Source organism: Salvelinus alpinus, chromosome 11 (genome assembly GCF_045679555.1).
Source record: "Salvelinus alpinus chromosome 11, SLU_Salpinus.1, whole genome shotgun sequence".
Classification (NCBI taxonomy): domain Eukaryota; kingdom Metazoa; phylum Chordata; class Actinopteri; order Salmoniformes; family Salmonidae; genus Salvelinus; species Salvelinus alpinus.
The window spans coordinates 47,129,910-47,146,765 of record NC_092096.1 but is presented as its reverse complement, the minus strand read 5'-3'; the positions used below and the strand labels follow the sequence as shown (position 1 = coordinate 47,146,765).

The 16,856-nt window shown below is 39.5% G+C and overlaps 1 protein-coding gene across 3 annotated transcripts in view; it reads left to right on the top strand.

The window, feature by feature from the left end:
- Positions 1-16,856, top strand: part of LOC139534262 (1-phosphatidylinositol 4,5-bisphosphate phosphodiesterase beta-3-like) — a 111,740-nt gene that overhangs the window by 8,123 nt on the left and 86,761 nt on the right. For all 3 annotated transcript variants that reach the window (XM_071333273.1, XM_071333272.1, XM_071333274.1), the window contains exon 2: positions 16,642-16,728. In XM_071333273.1, the coding sequence (XP_071189374.1) occupies positions 16,642-16,728 (87 nt within the window). The remainder of the gene's footprint in view (positions 1-16,641; positions 16,729-16,856) is intronic.

Genomic DNA, 16,856 nt, shown 5'->3' with positions numbered 1-16,856 from the left:
TGATATGGTCCTTGACTAGTCTCTCAAAGCACTTCATGATGACGGAAGTGAGTGCTACGGGGCGGTAGTCGTTTAGCTCAGTTACCTTAGCTTTCTTGGGAACAGGAACAATGGTGGCCCTCTTGAAGCATGTGGGAACAGCAGACTGGGATAAGGATTGATTGAATATGTCCGTAAACACACCAGCCAGCTGGTCTGCGCATGCTCTGAGGACGCGGCTGGGAATGCCGTCTGGGCCTGCAGCCTTGCGAGGGTTAACACGTTTAAATGTTTTACTCACCTCGGCTGCAGTGAAGGAGAGCCCGCAGGTTTTGGTAGGGGGCCGTGTCAGTGGCACTGTATTGTCCTCAAAGCGGGCAAAAAAGTTGTTTAGCCTGTCTGGGAGCAAGACATCCTGGTCCGCGACGGGGCTGGTTTTCTTTTTGTAATCCGTGATTGACTGTAGACCCTGCCACATACCTCTTGTGTCTGAGCTGTTGAATTGCGACTCGATTTTGTCTCTGTACTGGGACTTAGCCTGTTTGATTGCCTTGCGGAGAGAATAGCTACACTGTTTGTATTCGGTCATGCTTCCGGTCACCTTGCCCTGGTTAAAAGCAGTGGTTCGCGCTTTCAGTTTCACGCGAATGCTGCCGTCAATCCACGGTTTCTGGTTTGGGAATGTTTTAATCGTTGCTGTGGGTACGACATCGTCAATGCACTTCCTAATGAACTCGCTCACCGAATCAGCATATTCGTCAATATTGTTGTTGGACGCAATGCGGAACATATTCCAATCCGCGTGATCGAAGCAGTCTTGAAGCGTGGAATCAGATTGGTCGGACCAGCGTTGAACAGACCTGAGCGCGGGAGCTTGTTGTTTTAGTTTCTGTTTGTAGGCTGGAATCAACAAAATGGAGTCGTGGTCAGCTTTTCCGAAAGGGGGGCGGGGGAGGGCCTTATATGCGTCGCGGAAATTAGTATAACAATGATCTAGGGTTTTTCCAGCCCTGGTAGCACAATCGATATGCTGATAGAATTTAGGGAGTTTTGTTTTTAGATTAGCCTTGTTAAAATCCCCAGCTACGATGAATGCAGCCTCAGGGTGTGTGGTTTCCAGTTTACAAAGAGTCAGATAAAGTTCGTTCAGGGCCATCGATGTGTCTGCTTGGGGGGGAATATATACGGCTGTGATTATGATTGAAGAGAATTCCCTTGGTAGATAATGCGGTCGACATTTGATTGTGAGGAGTTCTAGATCAGGTGAACAGAATGACTTGAGTTCCTGTGTGTTGTTATGATGATCACACCACGTCTCGTTAATCATAAGGCATACCCCCCCGCCCCTCTTCTTACCAGAAAGATGTTTGTTTCTGTCGGCGCGATGCATGAAGAAACCAGCTGGCTGCACCGACTCCGTTAGCGTCTCTTGAGTTAGCCATGTTTCCGTGAAGCAGAGCACGTTGCAATCCCTGATGTCTCTCTGGAATGCTACCCGTGCTCGGATTTCATCAACCTTATTGTCAAGAGACTGGACATTGGCGAGTAGTATGCTAGGGAGTGGAGCGCGATGTGCCCGTCTCCGAAGCCTGACCAGGAGACCGCCTCGTTTGCCCCTTTTACGGCGTCGCACAGGGTCGCCGGCTGGGATCAGATCCATTGTATTGGGTGGAAGGCAAGACACTGGATCCGTTTCGGGAAAGTCATATTCCTGGTAGGAACGATGATGAGTTGACGTTAATCGTATATTCAGTAGTTCCTCCCGACTGTATGTAATGAAACCTAAGATTACCTGGGGTACCGATGTAAGAAATAACACATAAAAAAACAAAATACTGCATATTTTCCAAGGAACGCGAAGCGAGGCGGCCATCTCTTTTCGGCGAGCAAGTGTTACAGCAACACGAGCAAGTGTTACAGTGGAAATCTGTCCTTTGCTCTGATGAGTCCAAATTTTAAGATTTTTGGTTCCAACCACTGTGTCTTTGTGAGACGCAGAGTAGGTGAACGGATGATCTCTGCATGTGTGGTTCCCACCGTGACGCATGGAGGAGGTGTGATGGTGTGGGGGTGCTTTGCTCGTGAGACTGTCAGTGATTTATTTAGAATTCAAGGCACACTTAACCAGCATGGCTACCACAGCATTCTGCAGTGATACGCCATCCCATCTGGTTTGTGTTTAGTGGGACTATCATTTGTTTTTCAACAGGACAATGACCCAAAACACACCTCTAGGCTGTGCAAGTGCTTTTTGACCAAGAAGGAGCGTGATGGACCTCAATCACCCAACCTCAACCCAATTGAGAAGGATTGGGATGAGTTAGACTGCAGAGTGAAGTAAAAGCAGCCAACAAGTGCTCAGCATATGTGGGAACTCCTTCAAGACTGTTGGAAAAGCATTACTCATGAAGCTGGTTTAGAGAATGCAAAGCTGTCATCAAGGCAAAGGGTGGCTACTTTGAATAATATAAAATATAAAATGTTGGTTACTACATGATTCCATATGTGTTATTCCATAGTTTTGATGTCTTCACTATTATTCTAAAATGTAGAAAATAGTACAAATAAAGAAAAACCTTGAATGAGTAGGTGTGTCCAATTTTTTGACTGGTACTGTAGTTTTATCTAAAAATGATAACTTTTTTAAATGTTTCACTATTTTTATGAAATTCCCTGAGGAGGATGGTCCTCCCCATCCTCCTCCTTGGAGCCTCCACTGCTCTAGAGACATTGCGCAATGTGGACATTGAGTACGAACAAAATGGAATTAAAATAATTTAACGGATGTCTGACATTTAAAAAACCCTGAAAATAACCAACATTTTGGTTAATCGCCCAGCAATAACCAGTAATGACAATCATGAGATAAGGGTGGTGACCTGTTGGAGCCCTATTCTCACACACAATCAGTTCGCTGATGCAATAGATTATCTTTAGGAGAGACGTGAGAGAGAGACCAATTTTCAAGTGAATTAATAATGTTTTGGTGGCAATCAGCTTTAAAATCAGCTTATTTTGCGTTATGGTTTGCATATTATAACAAACAAAGTACTCGGACAGTGAATTGATGTTATATTCAGCTGTAAGCTGGCACGAAAAGTTAGCCTAAAGCTGAGAGAGGGGAGTAGAATAGTATAGGCAGGTCGGCCATCAGGGAGACAGTCAGAAGCGTGCACTAGGCTTATCTATCGGCAATCAAAAGCTGTATCTCACAATGGAATGCTGTATCTCGCAATTTCTTGGCTTGCATTGTCTCGCAACTTCAGTAAATCAGGGCCTGTTATCAATGAATAGGCTAGGATATTGAGATGAGTGAGATGCAGCACTTCGCACTCACACAGTATCTGCACGTGTGCACAGGTTCGCTTCCAGTGATCACATCGTGGTAGCCAGGGCACCAAAACAGCAGAAAAGTTGAGCCTTGCTTTTAGATGTTGCGGAAATTAACCCACTATGCTGTTTACTTACTGCATCTGCGTCATCATTTTTGGGCGGGATTTTTCTTAACGTTAACAATCCCATTTTCGTTTAAACATTTAGACCCCTACCGTGCAATACTACCATATTCCATAAATGGGCCTTGTTCAAATGTAATCCACTGTAATGGGAATATTGTAGCATTTGGGATGCAGCTCTAGTGAATGATCTGAAAGTGAAATGTCTATCATAGATAGATAGGCTTCTGAATGTTCTTTATGATTAAAGAGATGAAGGGGGAGACAGAGGGAATGACATGATGAGTGAATAAGTTAGAAAGGAGGGAGGGAGAAAATAGTTTGTTAACTTCTTACGGCTGAGATCCCGTTAATGGGATTGCACTTGCCAGTGAAAGTGCAGGGCGCCAAATTCAAACAACAGAAATCTCATAATTAAAATTCATCAAACATACAAGTATTTTACACCATTTTCGATTTCAAAAAGGCTTTACGACGAAAGCACACCATCTGAATATGTTAGGTCAGTACCTAGTCACAGAAAAACACAGCCATTTTTCCAGCCAAAGAGAGGAGTTACAAAAAGCAGAAATAGAGATAAAATTAATCACTAACCTTTGATGATCTTCATCAGATGACACTCATAGGACTTCATGTTACACAATACATGTATGTTTTGTTCGATAAAGTTCATATTTATATCCAAAACTCTTAGTTTACATTGGCGCTTTATGTTCAGTAATGTTTTGCCTCCAAAACATCCGCTGATTTTGCAGAGAGCCACATCAATTTACAGAAATACTCATAATAAACATTGATAAAAGATACAAGTGTTTTACATGGAACTTTAGATAAACTTCTCCTTAATGCAACCGCTGTGTCAGATTTCATAAAAACTTTACGGAAAAAGCACACCATGCAATAATCTGAGTACGGCGATCAGACACAAAAACAAGCTATACAGGTACCCGCCATGTTGTGGAGTCAACAGAAGTCAGAAATAGCATTATAAATATTCACTTACCTTTGATGATCTTCATCAGAATGCACTCCCAGGAATCCCAGTTCCACAATAAATGTTTGTTTTGTTCGATAAAGTCCATAATTTATGTCCAAATACCTTCTTTTTGTTTGCGCGTTTAGTTCAAAAATCCAAATTCATGATGCGCAGGCCAGACAAAGTCAAAAAGTTTCATTACAGTTCGTAGAAACATGTCAAACGATGTATAGAATCAATCTTTAGGATGTTTTTAACATAAATCTTCAATAATGTTTCCACCGGAGAAACATCTTTAGAAGACATCTAAATGTCTTTAGAAACGAGAAGGAACGCAGCTACCTCTCACGGGGGCGCGCCTGAGTGAGCTCGTGGCACTCTGCCAGACCCCTGATCAATCAGCTCTCATTCCCTCATCCTTCACAGTAGAAGCACCAAACAAGGTTCTAAAAACTGTTGACATCTAGTGGAAGCCTTAGGGAGTGCAATATGACCCCATAGACACTGTATATTGAAAGGGCAAACCTACAAACCTCAGACTTCCCACTTCCTGGTTGGATTTCTTTCTCAGGTTTTTGCCTGCCATATGAGTTCTGTTATACTCACAGACATCATTCAAACAGTTTTAGAAACTTCAGAGTGTTTTCTATCCAGATCTACTAATAATATGCATATCTTAGCTTCCGGGCCTGAGTAGCAGGCAGTTTACTCTGGGCACCTTATTCATCCAAGCTACTCAATACTGCCCCCAGCCATAAGAAGTTAAAGAGTTTACACCACACACTGAATCAAGCCATTAGTCTCACAGAGGGGTGAGAAATGTAGAGGAAGGGAGGGAGGAAATGGGAGAAACCTGCCACTGTTTGTCTAAGCGAGTCACACCACTTAGTGAAACACAGTGTTAACATGAGAGAGGGAGAGATGAATGGAGACGGAAGGAGTGATTGAGCCAGAGGGGGAAAAAAGAGAGAGAAAGGTCGTAGGTCAAACTCAGACGTGAAGTGAAGCATTGGGATTGACATAAGTATTCTGCTTCTCACCACTCCTCTGTTCCCCCTCCTCCTCCTCCTCCTCATCCCTCTCTTTCTCACGCTCTCTTTCTTTAGTTTATTTAGTAAATATTTTCTTAACTCTATTTTCTTAACTGCATTGTTGGTTAAGGGATTGTAAAGTAAGCATTTCACGGTAAGGTCTACTACACCTGTAGTATTCGGCGCATGTGAAAAATAACATTTGATTTCCTGTACCCACTCTCTTTATCCTTACTTGTGCTCTGTATCTGTCTCTCCCTCCCTGTTTTTTTCTCTTTTCATTCTCTCTGTCTGTCATTTTCTATCTCCTTCTCTGTGTCATTTCTTTCCCTACCCTTGTTGTCATTCTCATGGTCTCTGTCTTCCTCTCCTCATTCCCTCTTGCTCTTTTTCTTTATCACTTTGACTCCTTTCCCTCTCCATCTCTCTTTCCCTCTCCTTCTCTTTCGCTTAATGATTTTCCTGTCGTCCCTTCCGCTCTACCCCCTTTCCTCTCCTCACCAGAGTCCAAAGGTTATTGACTGTCATCAACCTTTGTTGCCAAAGCAGCCACACACACACACACACACAGTCTGGTTGTCCCTGTATAATGACTGGTTTATTAGAGGTGCTGAAAACCCAGACTTCACCTTTATAGTGAACATAATGAAAACATTCTGCCCCTCTCCCCCCCCATCCCCTCCCCTCTTTTCCTCTCTCTACCGCTCTTCTCTCACCCTCTTTTTCTTTGGTATTATTCTCACTGAATAAATGTTTAAATGTATGTTTTTATTTATTGAAATATTTATTACTTCAGTTTAATGTTTTTTTTATTGTTGCATTTCAAAATGTGTTTGAGTTCGAAGCCAAATTGTCTCTGCTCTAACTGTATTTGTCCTGTGGGTACCTTTGCCACTGTTCCACCCCTTGTGTATTGCGCTGTCATGGTGTAAATTTCAATTTACATACACGTTTCAATTCCCATTAGCGACTAGAATATAACGAGCCGAGAGAGGGTTCAGTTGACATTTTTGCTTGGCAGCTAAAAAGTACTGTACTTGCCAAGTACTTGCCAAGTGGCTAAGCATTGCAAACTATTTTACTAGCTAGCTAGCTACTAGTTAAAGTTAAGCAAACAACTCTTAATTTATCTACCATATTATACACTTAATTATTGCAACAAAACCATATTACACTCTTGAATAATGCAAAAATTCACAAGCATGTGCAGACAATTAAAGGGTTTATTTTCTCATTTCTCATCTTCACGACAAAAGCACAGCGTTACTGCTAGTTAAAGCTAACAACAGGTCTTCATCAAGTAACGTTAGCCTATCAAAAATGAACGATTATCCTGCTAATACGAATATAAAAATACAGTAGGCCTACCTTACAACATTATAGTAAACCATGCTTAATTCTTATCAATATCATGCAAATCAGGCTACATGTGGTAAAAGCAAATTGCGACTGAAAACGTGGGTATAATTCACTGAGGAGTTGAGCTGTTATATGGAAGCCCATTCCCGCCAAAAATAAAATGCATATAGATCATACATATAAGTTATGTTTTTTCATTTGAAGCATCTTGTGGCGATTTCCATCTCTTCATGTTGCAGAGATCAGCACAGCAAGGCTGCCTGCAAACGTGTGGGCGATCTGGCATTTGCCCCAGCACTTTTGGTTTGGTTTAATAAAATATATTGCATATTTTATTTTTACATTTTTACATTTTATTTAACTAGGCAAGTCAGTTAAGTACAAATTCTTATTTTCAATGACTGCCTAGGGACAGTGGGTTAACTGCCTTGTTCAGGGGTAGAACGACAGATTTTTACCTTGTCAGCTCGGGGATTCGATCTTGCAACCTTTCGGTTACTAGTCCAACGCTATAATCACAAGGCTACCTGCCGCCCCATTAAAAAAATAGTTGTTTATACTGATTCGCCTCATGATTTGTCTGACAGCATTTTATCCTCCTTATGGCCAGGAGTTTTTCCAGGAGTTTATTATTTTGTTTTATCATATAACCTGATTAGAAAAAATCTGGTCGCATCATAGCCCATATATAACTGTTTTTTACAGCTGATTTATTACTATGTCATACCCAGAGTTTTTCCAGGTTAGGTTAGTCTACCAGATCAGGAACTCTTGGCCCCAGGAAAGCAATTTCCCCTCCACCACTCTGGGACCTGTGAAATCACCGCACAATGTTACAAATGAAAAAACGTATTGTATTTGTATGATCTACTATCTCAAAATGTTGACTGATGTAGTTTGACTTGCGTATCTCACTGTTGACTTACATATGTCAAAATGTTTTGATAGTATCGACATAAAAAAAAGATGCCACGATGCTTCAAATTAAAAAACATAACTTATATGTATGATCTATATGTATTTTATTTTCGGCGGGAATGGGCTTCCATAGTTTTTTCCGTGGCTCAGTGCAGCCGCCAGATGACAGTTACTGCTACAATTTCAGAATGTAACAGGCTGTTACTGCAATTTCAGGTAAAACCTCAATAAAACAATCTCAAATAAAAGGGAATTCAGGAGAATGTTTATACATTTCAGCTGTTTCAAAAACATTGCTCTGTTATTACCATTTACAGTGCCTTCAGAAAGTATTCACACCGCTTTACTTTCTCCACATTTTGTTGATACAGCCTAATTTAAAATGTATTAAATTGAGATTTTGTGTCACTGGCCGACACACAATACCCCATAATGTCAGTGGAATTATGTTTTTTGACATTTTTACAAATTAATTAAAAATGAAAAGCTGAAATGCCTTGTGTCAATTAGTATTCAGCCCCTTTGCTATGGCAAGCCTAAATAAGTTCATGTGTAAAAATGTGCTAAACTCACATAAATTGAATGCACTCTGTGTTTCAACATGGTGAATTTATCAATTACACTTTGCATGGTGTATCAATACACCAAGTCACTACAAAGATACAGGCGTCCTTCCTAGAGGTCGACCGATTAATCGAAATGGCCGATTAATTAGAGCCGATTTAAAGTTTTCATAACAATCGGTAATCGGCATTTTTGGACACCTATCATGGCCGATTACATTGCACTCCACGAGGAGACAGCGTGGCAGGCTGACTACCTGTTATGCGAGTGCAGCAAGGAGCCAACGTAAGGTGCTAGCTAGCATTAAACGTATCTTATAAAAAGCAATTCATCTTAACATAATCACTAGTTAACTACACCTGGTTGATGATATTACTCGTTTATCTAGCTTGTCCTGCGTTGTATATAATCGATGCGGTGCCTGTTAATTTATCATTGAATCATAGCCTTCTTCGCCAAACGGGTGATATAACAAGCGCATTCACGAAAAAAGCACTGTCGTTGCACCAATGTGTACCTAACCATTAACATCAACGCCTTTCTTAAAATCAATACACAAGTATATATTTTTAAACCTGCATATTTAGTAAATATTGCCTGCTAACATGAATTTCTTTCAACTAGGGAAATTGTGTCACTTCTCTTGCGTTCATTGTACGCAGATTCAGGGTATATGTAACAGTTTGGGCCGCCTGGCTCGTTGCGAACTAATTTGCCAGAATTGTACGTAATTGTGACATAACATTGAAGGTTGTGCAATGTAACAGGAATATTTAGACTTATGGATACCACCCGCTAGATAAAATACGGAACGGTTCCGTATTTCACTGAAAGATAAACGTTTTGTTTTCAAAATTATAGTTTTAAAGATTTGACCATATTATTGACCTAAGGCTCGTATTTCTGTGTGTTATTATGTTATAATTAAGTCTATGATTTGATAGAGCAGTCTGACTGAGCGGTGGTAGGCAGCAGCAGCCTCGTAAGCATTCATTCAAACAGCACTTTCGTGCGTTTGCCAGCAGCTCTTCGCTGTGCTTCAAGCGTTGAGCTGTTTATGACTTCAAGTCTATCAACTCCCGAGATTAGGCTGGTGTAACCGATGTGAAATGGCTAGCTAGTTAACGTGGTGCGCGCTAATAGCGTTTCAATCGGTGACGTCACTCGCTCTGAGACCTTGAAGTAGTTGCTTTTGTGGAGCGTTGGGTAACAATGCTTCGAGGGTGGCTATTGTCGATGTGTTCCTGGTTCGAGGAGAGGGACGGAAGCTATACTGTTACACTGGCATTACTTAAGTGCCTATAAGAACATCCAATAGTCAAAGGTATATGAAATACAAATGGTATAGAGAGAAATAGTCCTATAATTCCTATAATAACTACAACCTAAAACTTCTTTACCTAGGAATATTGAAGACTCATGTCAAAAGGAACCACCAGCTTTCATATGTTCTCATGTTCTGAGCAAGAAACTTAAACGTTAGCTTTTTTACATGGCACATATTGCACTTTTACTTTCTTCTCCAACACTTTGTTTTTGCATTATTTAAACCAAATTGAACATGTTTCATTATTTATTTGAGGCTAAATTGATGTATTATATTAAGTTAAAATAAAAGTGTTCATTCAGTATTGTTGTAATTGTCATTATTACAAATAAATAAATACATTTTTAAAAAAACGGCCCGATTAATCGGCATCGGCTTCTTTTTGGTCCTCCAATAATCGGTATCTGCGTTTTGAAAAATCATAATCGGTCGATCTCTAGTCCTTCCTAACACAATTGGCGGAGAGGAAGGAAAACCGCTCAGGGATTTCATCATGAGGCCAATGGTGACTTTAAAACATTGATAGGAGAAAACTGAGGATGGATCTACAGCATTGTAGCTATTATAAAGTACTAACCTAATTAACAGAGTGAAAAGAAGGAAGCCTGTACATAATAAAAATGTTCCAAAAATGCATCCTGTTTGCAACAAGGCACTAAAGTAATACTGCAAGAAATGTGGCAAAGAAATTCACTTTTTGTCCTCAATATAAAGCGTTATGTTGGGGAAAATCCCACACACATCACTGAGTACCACTTTTCATATTTTCAAGCATGGTGGTGAATACATCATGTTATGAGTATGCTTGTCATCGGCAAGGACAAGGGAGTTTTGGGGGGAGATAAAAATGTATGGAATAGAGTTAAGCACAGTCAAAACCCTAGAGGAAAGCCTGGTTCATTCTGCTTTCCAACAGACACTTGGAGCCAAATTCACCTTTCAGCAGGACAATAACCTAAAACACATGGCCAAATATACATACACTGGAGTTGCTTACCAAGACAAAATTTGAATGTTCTGGAGTGGCCTAGTTACAGTTTTTACTTAAATCAGCTAAAAAAGAAATGATCAACAACCAACTTGACAGAGCTTAAATCATTTCTTTAAAGAATAATGTGCAAATATTGTAAAATCCAGGTGTGCAAAGCTCTTAGAGACTTACCCAGAACGACTCACAGCTGTAATCGCTGCCAAAGGTGATTCTAACATTTATTGACTCAGGGGGTTGAATAGTTATGTAATCAAGATATATTAGTGTTTTATGTTTCATATTCTTTTTGACCGATGTTAGAATTTGTCTTCCATTTTGACATTACAGAGAATTTTGTGTAGAACGTTGACAAAAAAATGACGATTTAAATACATTTTTATCCCACAACAAAATGTGGAAACAGTCAATGGTTGTGAATACTTTCTGAAGGCAGTCAACGAGACAATTCTGTTCACGGTGCTCTGCTTGGAGGGGGCAATTGTGGTTAGACAGATGATCACCAACGAAGCGTTTAGGCAAAACACAACAGGCTGTTCTACATGCAAATTGTGTGTGTGTTTGTGTGTTTGTAAGATAGTGGAAAGTAAAACCTCCATTTACGATAAATGGTTACGGATATGACAGAACGATAGAGAAAAATAGATGGCTGAAGAAAGCGTGCTAGAGAGAGAAATGTAGTGGAGTGGAGGGGAGGCGAAAGCACATCAAAATCACTGGAAAAAAGGAAAGGAGAAATGAAAGCAAGGGATGGAAGGAAGAAGAGAAAGATTAGGGTGGAGATTACTGCTTTTTCTTTTATGTTGTTTTTCCACAGTAGAGTATTCCTTAAATGTATAACAGAGTAGTTAGCTCTAGAGCTAAGGTCAGTTTTATGTTTGCCCCTGATCGTTCGTTAAAGTTTTGTTTATGACAAGGTTTAGCTGATCCTAGATCTGTGCCTATAGGTAACTCCTATTTAAGAATGATAAATTACTGGGAGCTCATATTTGATTACTTATCAAAAGCTTTTGATGGAGTTATAGCCCCAGATCCACTGATCTGTCTTTTTTATTTTTATTTTTATTTTTTACAGTTGATGGAAATAACCTGGATGGGAAGGCTGTCTCTCTCTGTACTCTGTTAGCCAAATGGCTCATATTGCAAATTTGGAAATTGGAAACTGCACATACCTTTTGAGATGTGGTTACAGTATTTAAATAATGTAATGCATATGGAAAAGTTTTGATACAATACCTTCAATAGAAGTCCAAAATGTAACAAAATATGGCAGCCGATACTTGATAAATGGTTCAGTAAGGACTAGTCCCCTTTACAATTGTGATAATGATCTGTTGCTACGCTGTGCTGTACTTCACTCAATATTTATTTTTGTTATAATTACATTGCTTGTAATGACTGTGCACTGTCTTCTTATAATATGTACCACCTACTAGACATTTTTCTTAGCTTTTTTTGTATTTGTGAGTAAAAGCTGGAATCCATAGCAGTGAAACTGCCATGTTCGTTTGCGATATTATAACCACAAAGATGTTACAAACAAGGAACACTGTTTTTTTCCCTCTGACATCATCCCACGCACAATAGAATAACATATGTACTACGATTTTATTTTACCACGATGCTAGATGCTCATTTCCTCAACTAAAATGATAACAAATGCACCTGGGGCTTCAGTGTTTTGTTCTCTAATTCTGTGATTTCTTCAACGCTACAGTGAATGTTATTGTTTATCTCTGTTTTTCGTATTGGAAAATAATAAACAGATTATATATATTTTTTAAAGAAGGATAAATTATGCCGTTAAGACAATAGTTGGGTTTGGTTGTTTTGCAACAAAACCAAAACCGACACATGCGCAACTATTGGGCAAAACAAACGGGGCTCGCTTAGATTGTTGACAACATGTAAACTGTATTTAGTCTCTAAAGTTTATTGAAAACATAAATGCATCTAAAAATACATCGTAACAGTTGTTGTTCAGCTAGCTAGCAAACTTTAGCCATATTAGCATAGATGTGATTTTAGCCATATTAGCATAGACATAAAAAACATGATAAAATAGACATAAAGAACATGATAAAACTAGCTGAAACAAGTTTACCTCCGATTCCCCACATGGCAGATTCTTGTCATAGTTGCTAGATATCTGGCCATCCAGAATCACAACAACACACAGCCTTCTGCCCCATTGAAGCGTGTGCATAATTTTCGTGACGTTGTCAGCTAACCCGTCTATGTTGTGGCCACCCTCATTCCTCCTCTCCTTTCCTCTCCACTATTCTCCTCTACTCTCCCCCCCTGTCCTCCCTCCTGTAGCTTGCCACGGAGCCTAAAGGGTGGTTCCATCATAGAAATAATGGAAATAGATCACATAGAACACACCTTGCATCGTCCAATGTGGTGTAGGCTTGGGCGGTATACAGTGTAAACCGGGGTATTTTGAAATACAGACAGTATGATTTTCAATACCGTGGGTTTGTGGCGCCCTAAAGCTCGGGGGAATACGTGACATGAGAATATGCTTATCCTCCCGCAAACTTTAGACCATGCGTACGCACAGTTTCTAGTGGTTGAAGTATTGCATTGCAAGAAGGCAAAAGTAGCCTAGTAGCAGTGGTGGTAAAAGTACCCAACTATCATACTTTAAGATACCTTAATAGAAAATGACTCAAGTAAAAGTAAAGGTCACCCAGTAAAATTCTACTTGAGAAAAAGTAAAAAATTATTTGGTTTAAAATATACTTAAGTATCAAAAGTAAAAGTATAAATAATTTCAAATTCCTTATTTTAAGCAAACCAGATGGCACCATTTTCTTGTTTATTTTATTTTACGGAAAGCCATGGGCACACTCCAACATTCAGACATAATTTACAAACAAAGCATGTGTGTTTAGTGAGTCCGCCAGATCAGAGGCAGTAGGGATGACCAGGGATGTTCGGTTGAGAAGTGAGTGATTTTGACTATTTTTCTGTCCAGCTAAGCATTCAAAAAGTAACGAGTATTTTTGGGTGTCAAGGAAAATGTATGGAGTAAAAAGTACTATATTTTCGTAAGGAATGTAGTGAAGTCAAAGTAGTCAAAAATATAAATAGTAAAGTACAGATACCCCCAAAAACTACGTAAGTAGTACTTTATTTTTACTTAAGTACTTTACACCACTGCCTAGTAGCCTTGTGCAAATTGGGAATATAGGATGACACTCTTATTCATAACAAAAAAAAGAACAGGTAGCTAAATATAATAACAAGATGTGATCATTTGCTGTTAGTGAGAAGAGAAAATCGATGTATTTTATCTTTGCATCCTAAAATAATTAGAAATGGGCATCTATTTCCTGTTATTGATTTAATTTCCATGATCATTGCAGAATAAATTCCGCACCTTTCAAGTTATTGCTCTATGCATCCAAAAGGGAGCCTGTTTATAACATACAGGTGAACCGACAGCTGATATTTTGCATTGAAGTGTGTATGCTACCACTGTAAGTAGTTGAATGAAAACTAAATTTCATTTTTCCCCGAGTAGACAATACTTCTAAAATATACAGCAAATAATCTTTGTAAATGATATCATAAATAGGACTGGTGGAATTATGTCACACATGCAGTTAACAAAAATATATGGAGATATCTGCTCTTTCCAAAATTACAACCAACTGATTGAAGCATTACCGCAAAAATGGAGGAGGCAAGTGGAAAGGGAGAAGGTAAGGAACTTGTCTGTCGACCCTGCAGTAAAGACCAAAATTGTCTAAAGAAAATTGTGATCAATAATAAAGTATACCAGTTTAATTTAAGGACCAAAAATTTGACAGCTGCACCATACAGGTTGCAAAATAGTTGGGAGGAGATTTTTGTTGTAACGATTCCACGACACATGGTTTATGAACTGATACACAAAACGACCCCGGATTCAAAACGTAGAGTTTTTCAATTTGAATTATTATACAAAATTCTTGCAACCAATAGAATGTTATATAATGGGGATACAACCATCCCAGCTGTGCAGATTTTTCTGTTAAGAGACAGAATCATGAGATCACTTGTTTTGGTAGTCCCCATATGTAGCTTTTTGGTTGCAAAAAGAAAAGTCTTAGTCAATCGATCAATATAATAATAATAATAATAATACTCAGCAAAGGTGTTTATCTTTAATTGACAATCTGTAGAAACTATGAGATTAGAAAGGTTCAGAACTTTTATGAAACATCACAGCTGACTGTGGAAAAATATGTGGCAGCTAGAAATCAAAACTTGATTGTCTTCAGAGATAGATGAGAGGGGTTGAGGGTAGCTAAAGGCTGGAAGTAAAAACAAACAAAAGATAACTACGGTAAAATATACTGTACGTGAAATGTATATAGTATGTATAAGCTGGAAGTGAAAGCCCAAGTATTGTTGTCTATTAGTTTACTCCAATTAGGGGAAGGGTGTTAGGGTTAGGGAAAAAGAATAAAGAAGGAAAATATATTTAAAATAATATATATGGGGGATTGGAAATTATGCAGACAATTAGATTGTGGCTTCTATCAATGTATCTGCAATATTAACGCTGATCTACCCTATACAGCAAATAAGGGTGTTTTTTTGTCACCCAAAAAGTTGAGTGACGAGCGTTATTCATGCAGAGTTATAACGCTCGTTCACGCGCACACAGTTTTACGACAGGACTGATTTATACTGAACAAAAATATAAACGCAAAATGCAACAATTTCAACGATTTTACTGAGTTACAGTTCATATAAGGAAATCAGTCAATTGAAATCAATTCATTAGGCTCGAATCTATGGATTTCACATGACTTGGGCAGCCAGGGAGCCAGGCCACCCATTGGGGAGCAAGGCCCAGCCAATCAGAATTCGTTTTTCCCCCACCAAAGGGCTTTATTACAGACAGAAATACTCCTCAGTGTCATCAGCTACCTGGGTGGCTGGTCTCAGACGATGGTGAAGGTGAAGACGCCGGATGTGGATGTCCTGGGCTGGCGTGGTTACACATGGTCTGCGCTTGTGAGGCCGCTTGGACGTACTACCAAATTCTCTAAAACGACGTTGGAGGCGGTTTATGGTAGAGAAATGAACAATCAATTCTCTGGCAAAGTTCTGATGGACATTCCTGCAGTCAGCATGCCAATTGCATGCTTCCTCAAAACTTGAGACATCTGTGGCACTGTGTGGTGTGACAAAACTGCACAAAAACTGCATAAAAGTGGCCTTTTAACACCTGTCAAGTCGATGGATTTTCTTGCCAAAGGAGAGATACTCACTAACAAGGATGTAAACAAATTTGTGCACAAAATTTGAGCGAAATAAGCTTCATCGGCATATGGAACATTTCTGGGATCTCTTTCATTCGGGTAATGAAACATTGCATCAACACTTTACATGTTGCGTTTATGTTTTTGTTCAGTATATAACGAGAAACATGCGCCAAATTTACAAAACCCAACATTTTTGTGCATGCAGTCTTTTCAGTAATAGTTTAAAATGTATGCAGCGTTTATAAATATAACCGTATACCCTGGTATGGTACAGGAATGGTATGAATGTATGAAATCCTAGATACCGCCCAACCCTATTGTGGTTTAGGGTGAAGTTGCCCCTAGATGCTGGCTGATGTTGGGTCAGTCTCGCATTTCCCCACTAATGGTTAAGGTTAGGATTGGGGGAGGGAAACTGATCCTAGATCTGAACCTAGGGGAAACTTCACCCTGGAGTGTTCAATGCAACAAACAATAGAAAATGTTTGACAATACGGCATTTTGACGTTTTTTTCTCTCTCTTTACCCCTCTCATAGCCAGCATTGGACATAAGACTGAAGGTATGAGACTTGTGTCTGAGACCTGAAGACTTGCGTTAGCTCCCCAGCTAATGCCTATGCTTTAGCTCAGCAGGCTAACAAAGTATTGTGTCATGTAGGAAACCCAGGTTCGAACATGGGTTGGTCACATGTTGGTCACATGTTGGTCAAATGTGCACAGTGTGTATATCTCGGTGTATTAACCTGTGTGTGTGTGTGTGTGTGTGTGTGTGTGTGTAGGAGCCCAACAGCAGCCACCCCACCCTGATTACTCTGAAGGTAGACCCAGATGGATTCTTCCTTTACTGGACTGGTGGGGCCAACATGGTAAGTCTATTCTTTTCTCTCTTTCTCTTTCTTGCACGATAGTTACTCACTCTCTACATTTACATTTTAGTAATTTATAGCAGACACTCTTATCCAGAGCCTGGTCCCCATGGCTATGTAATTGAGAT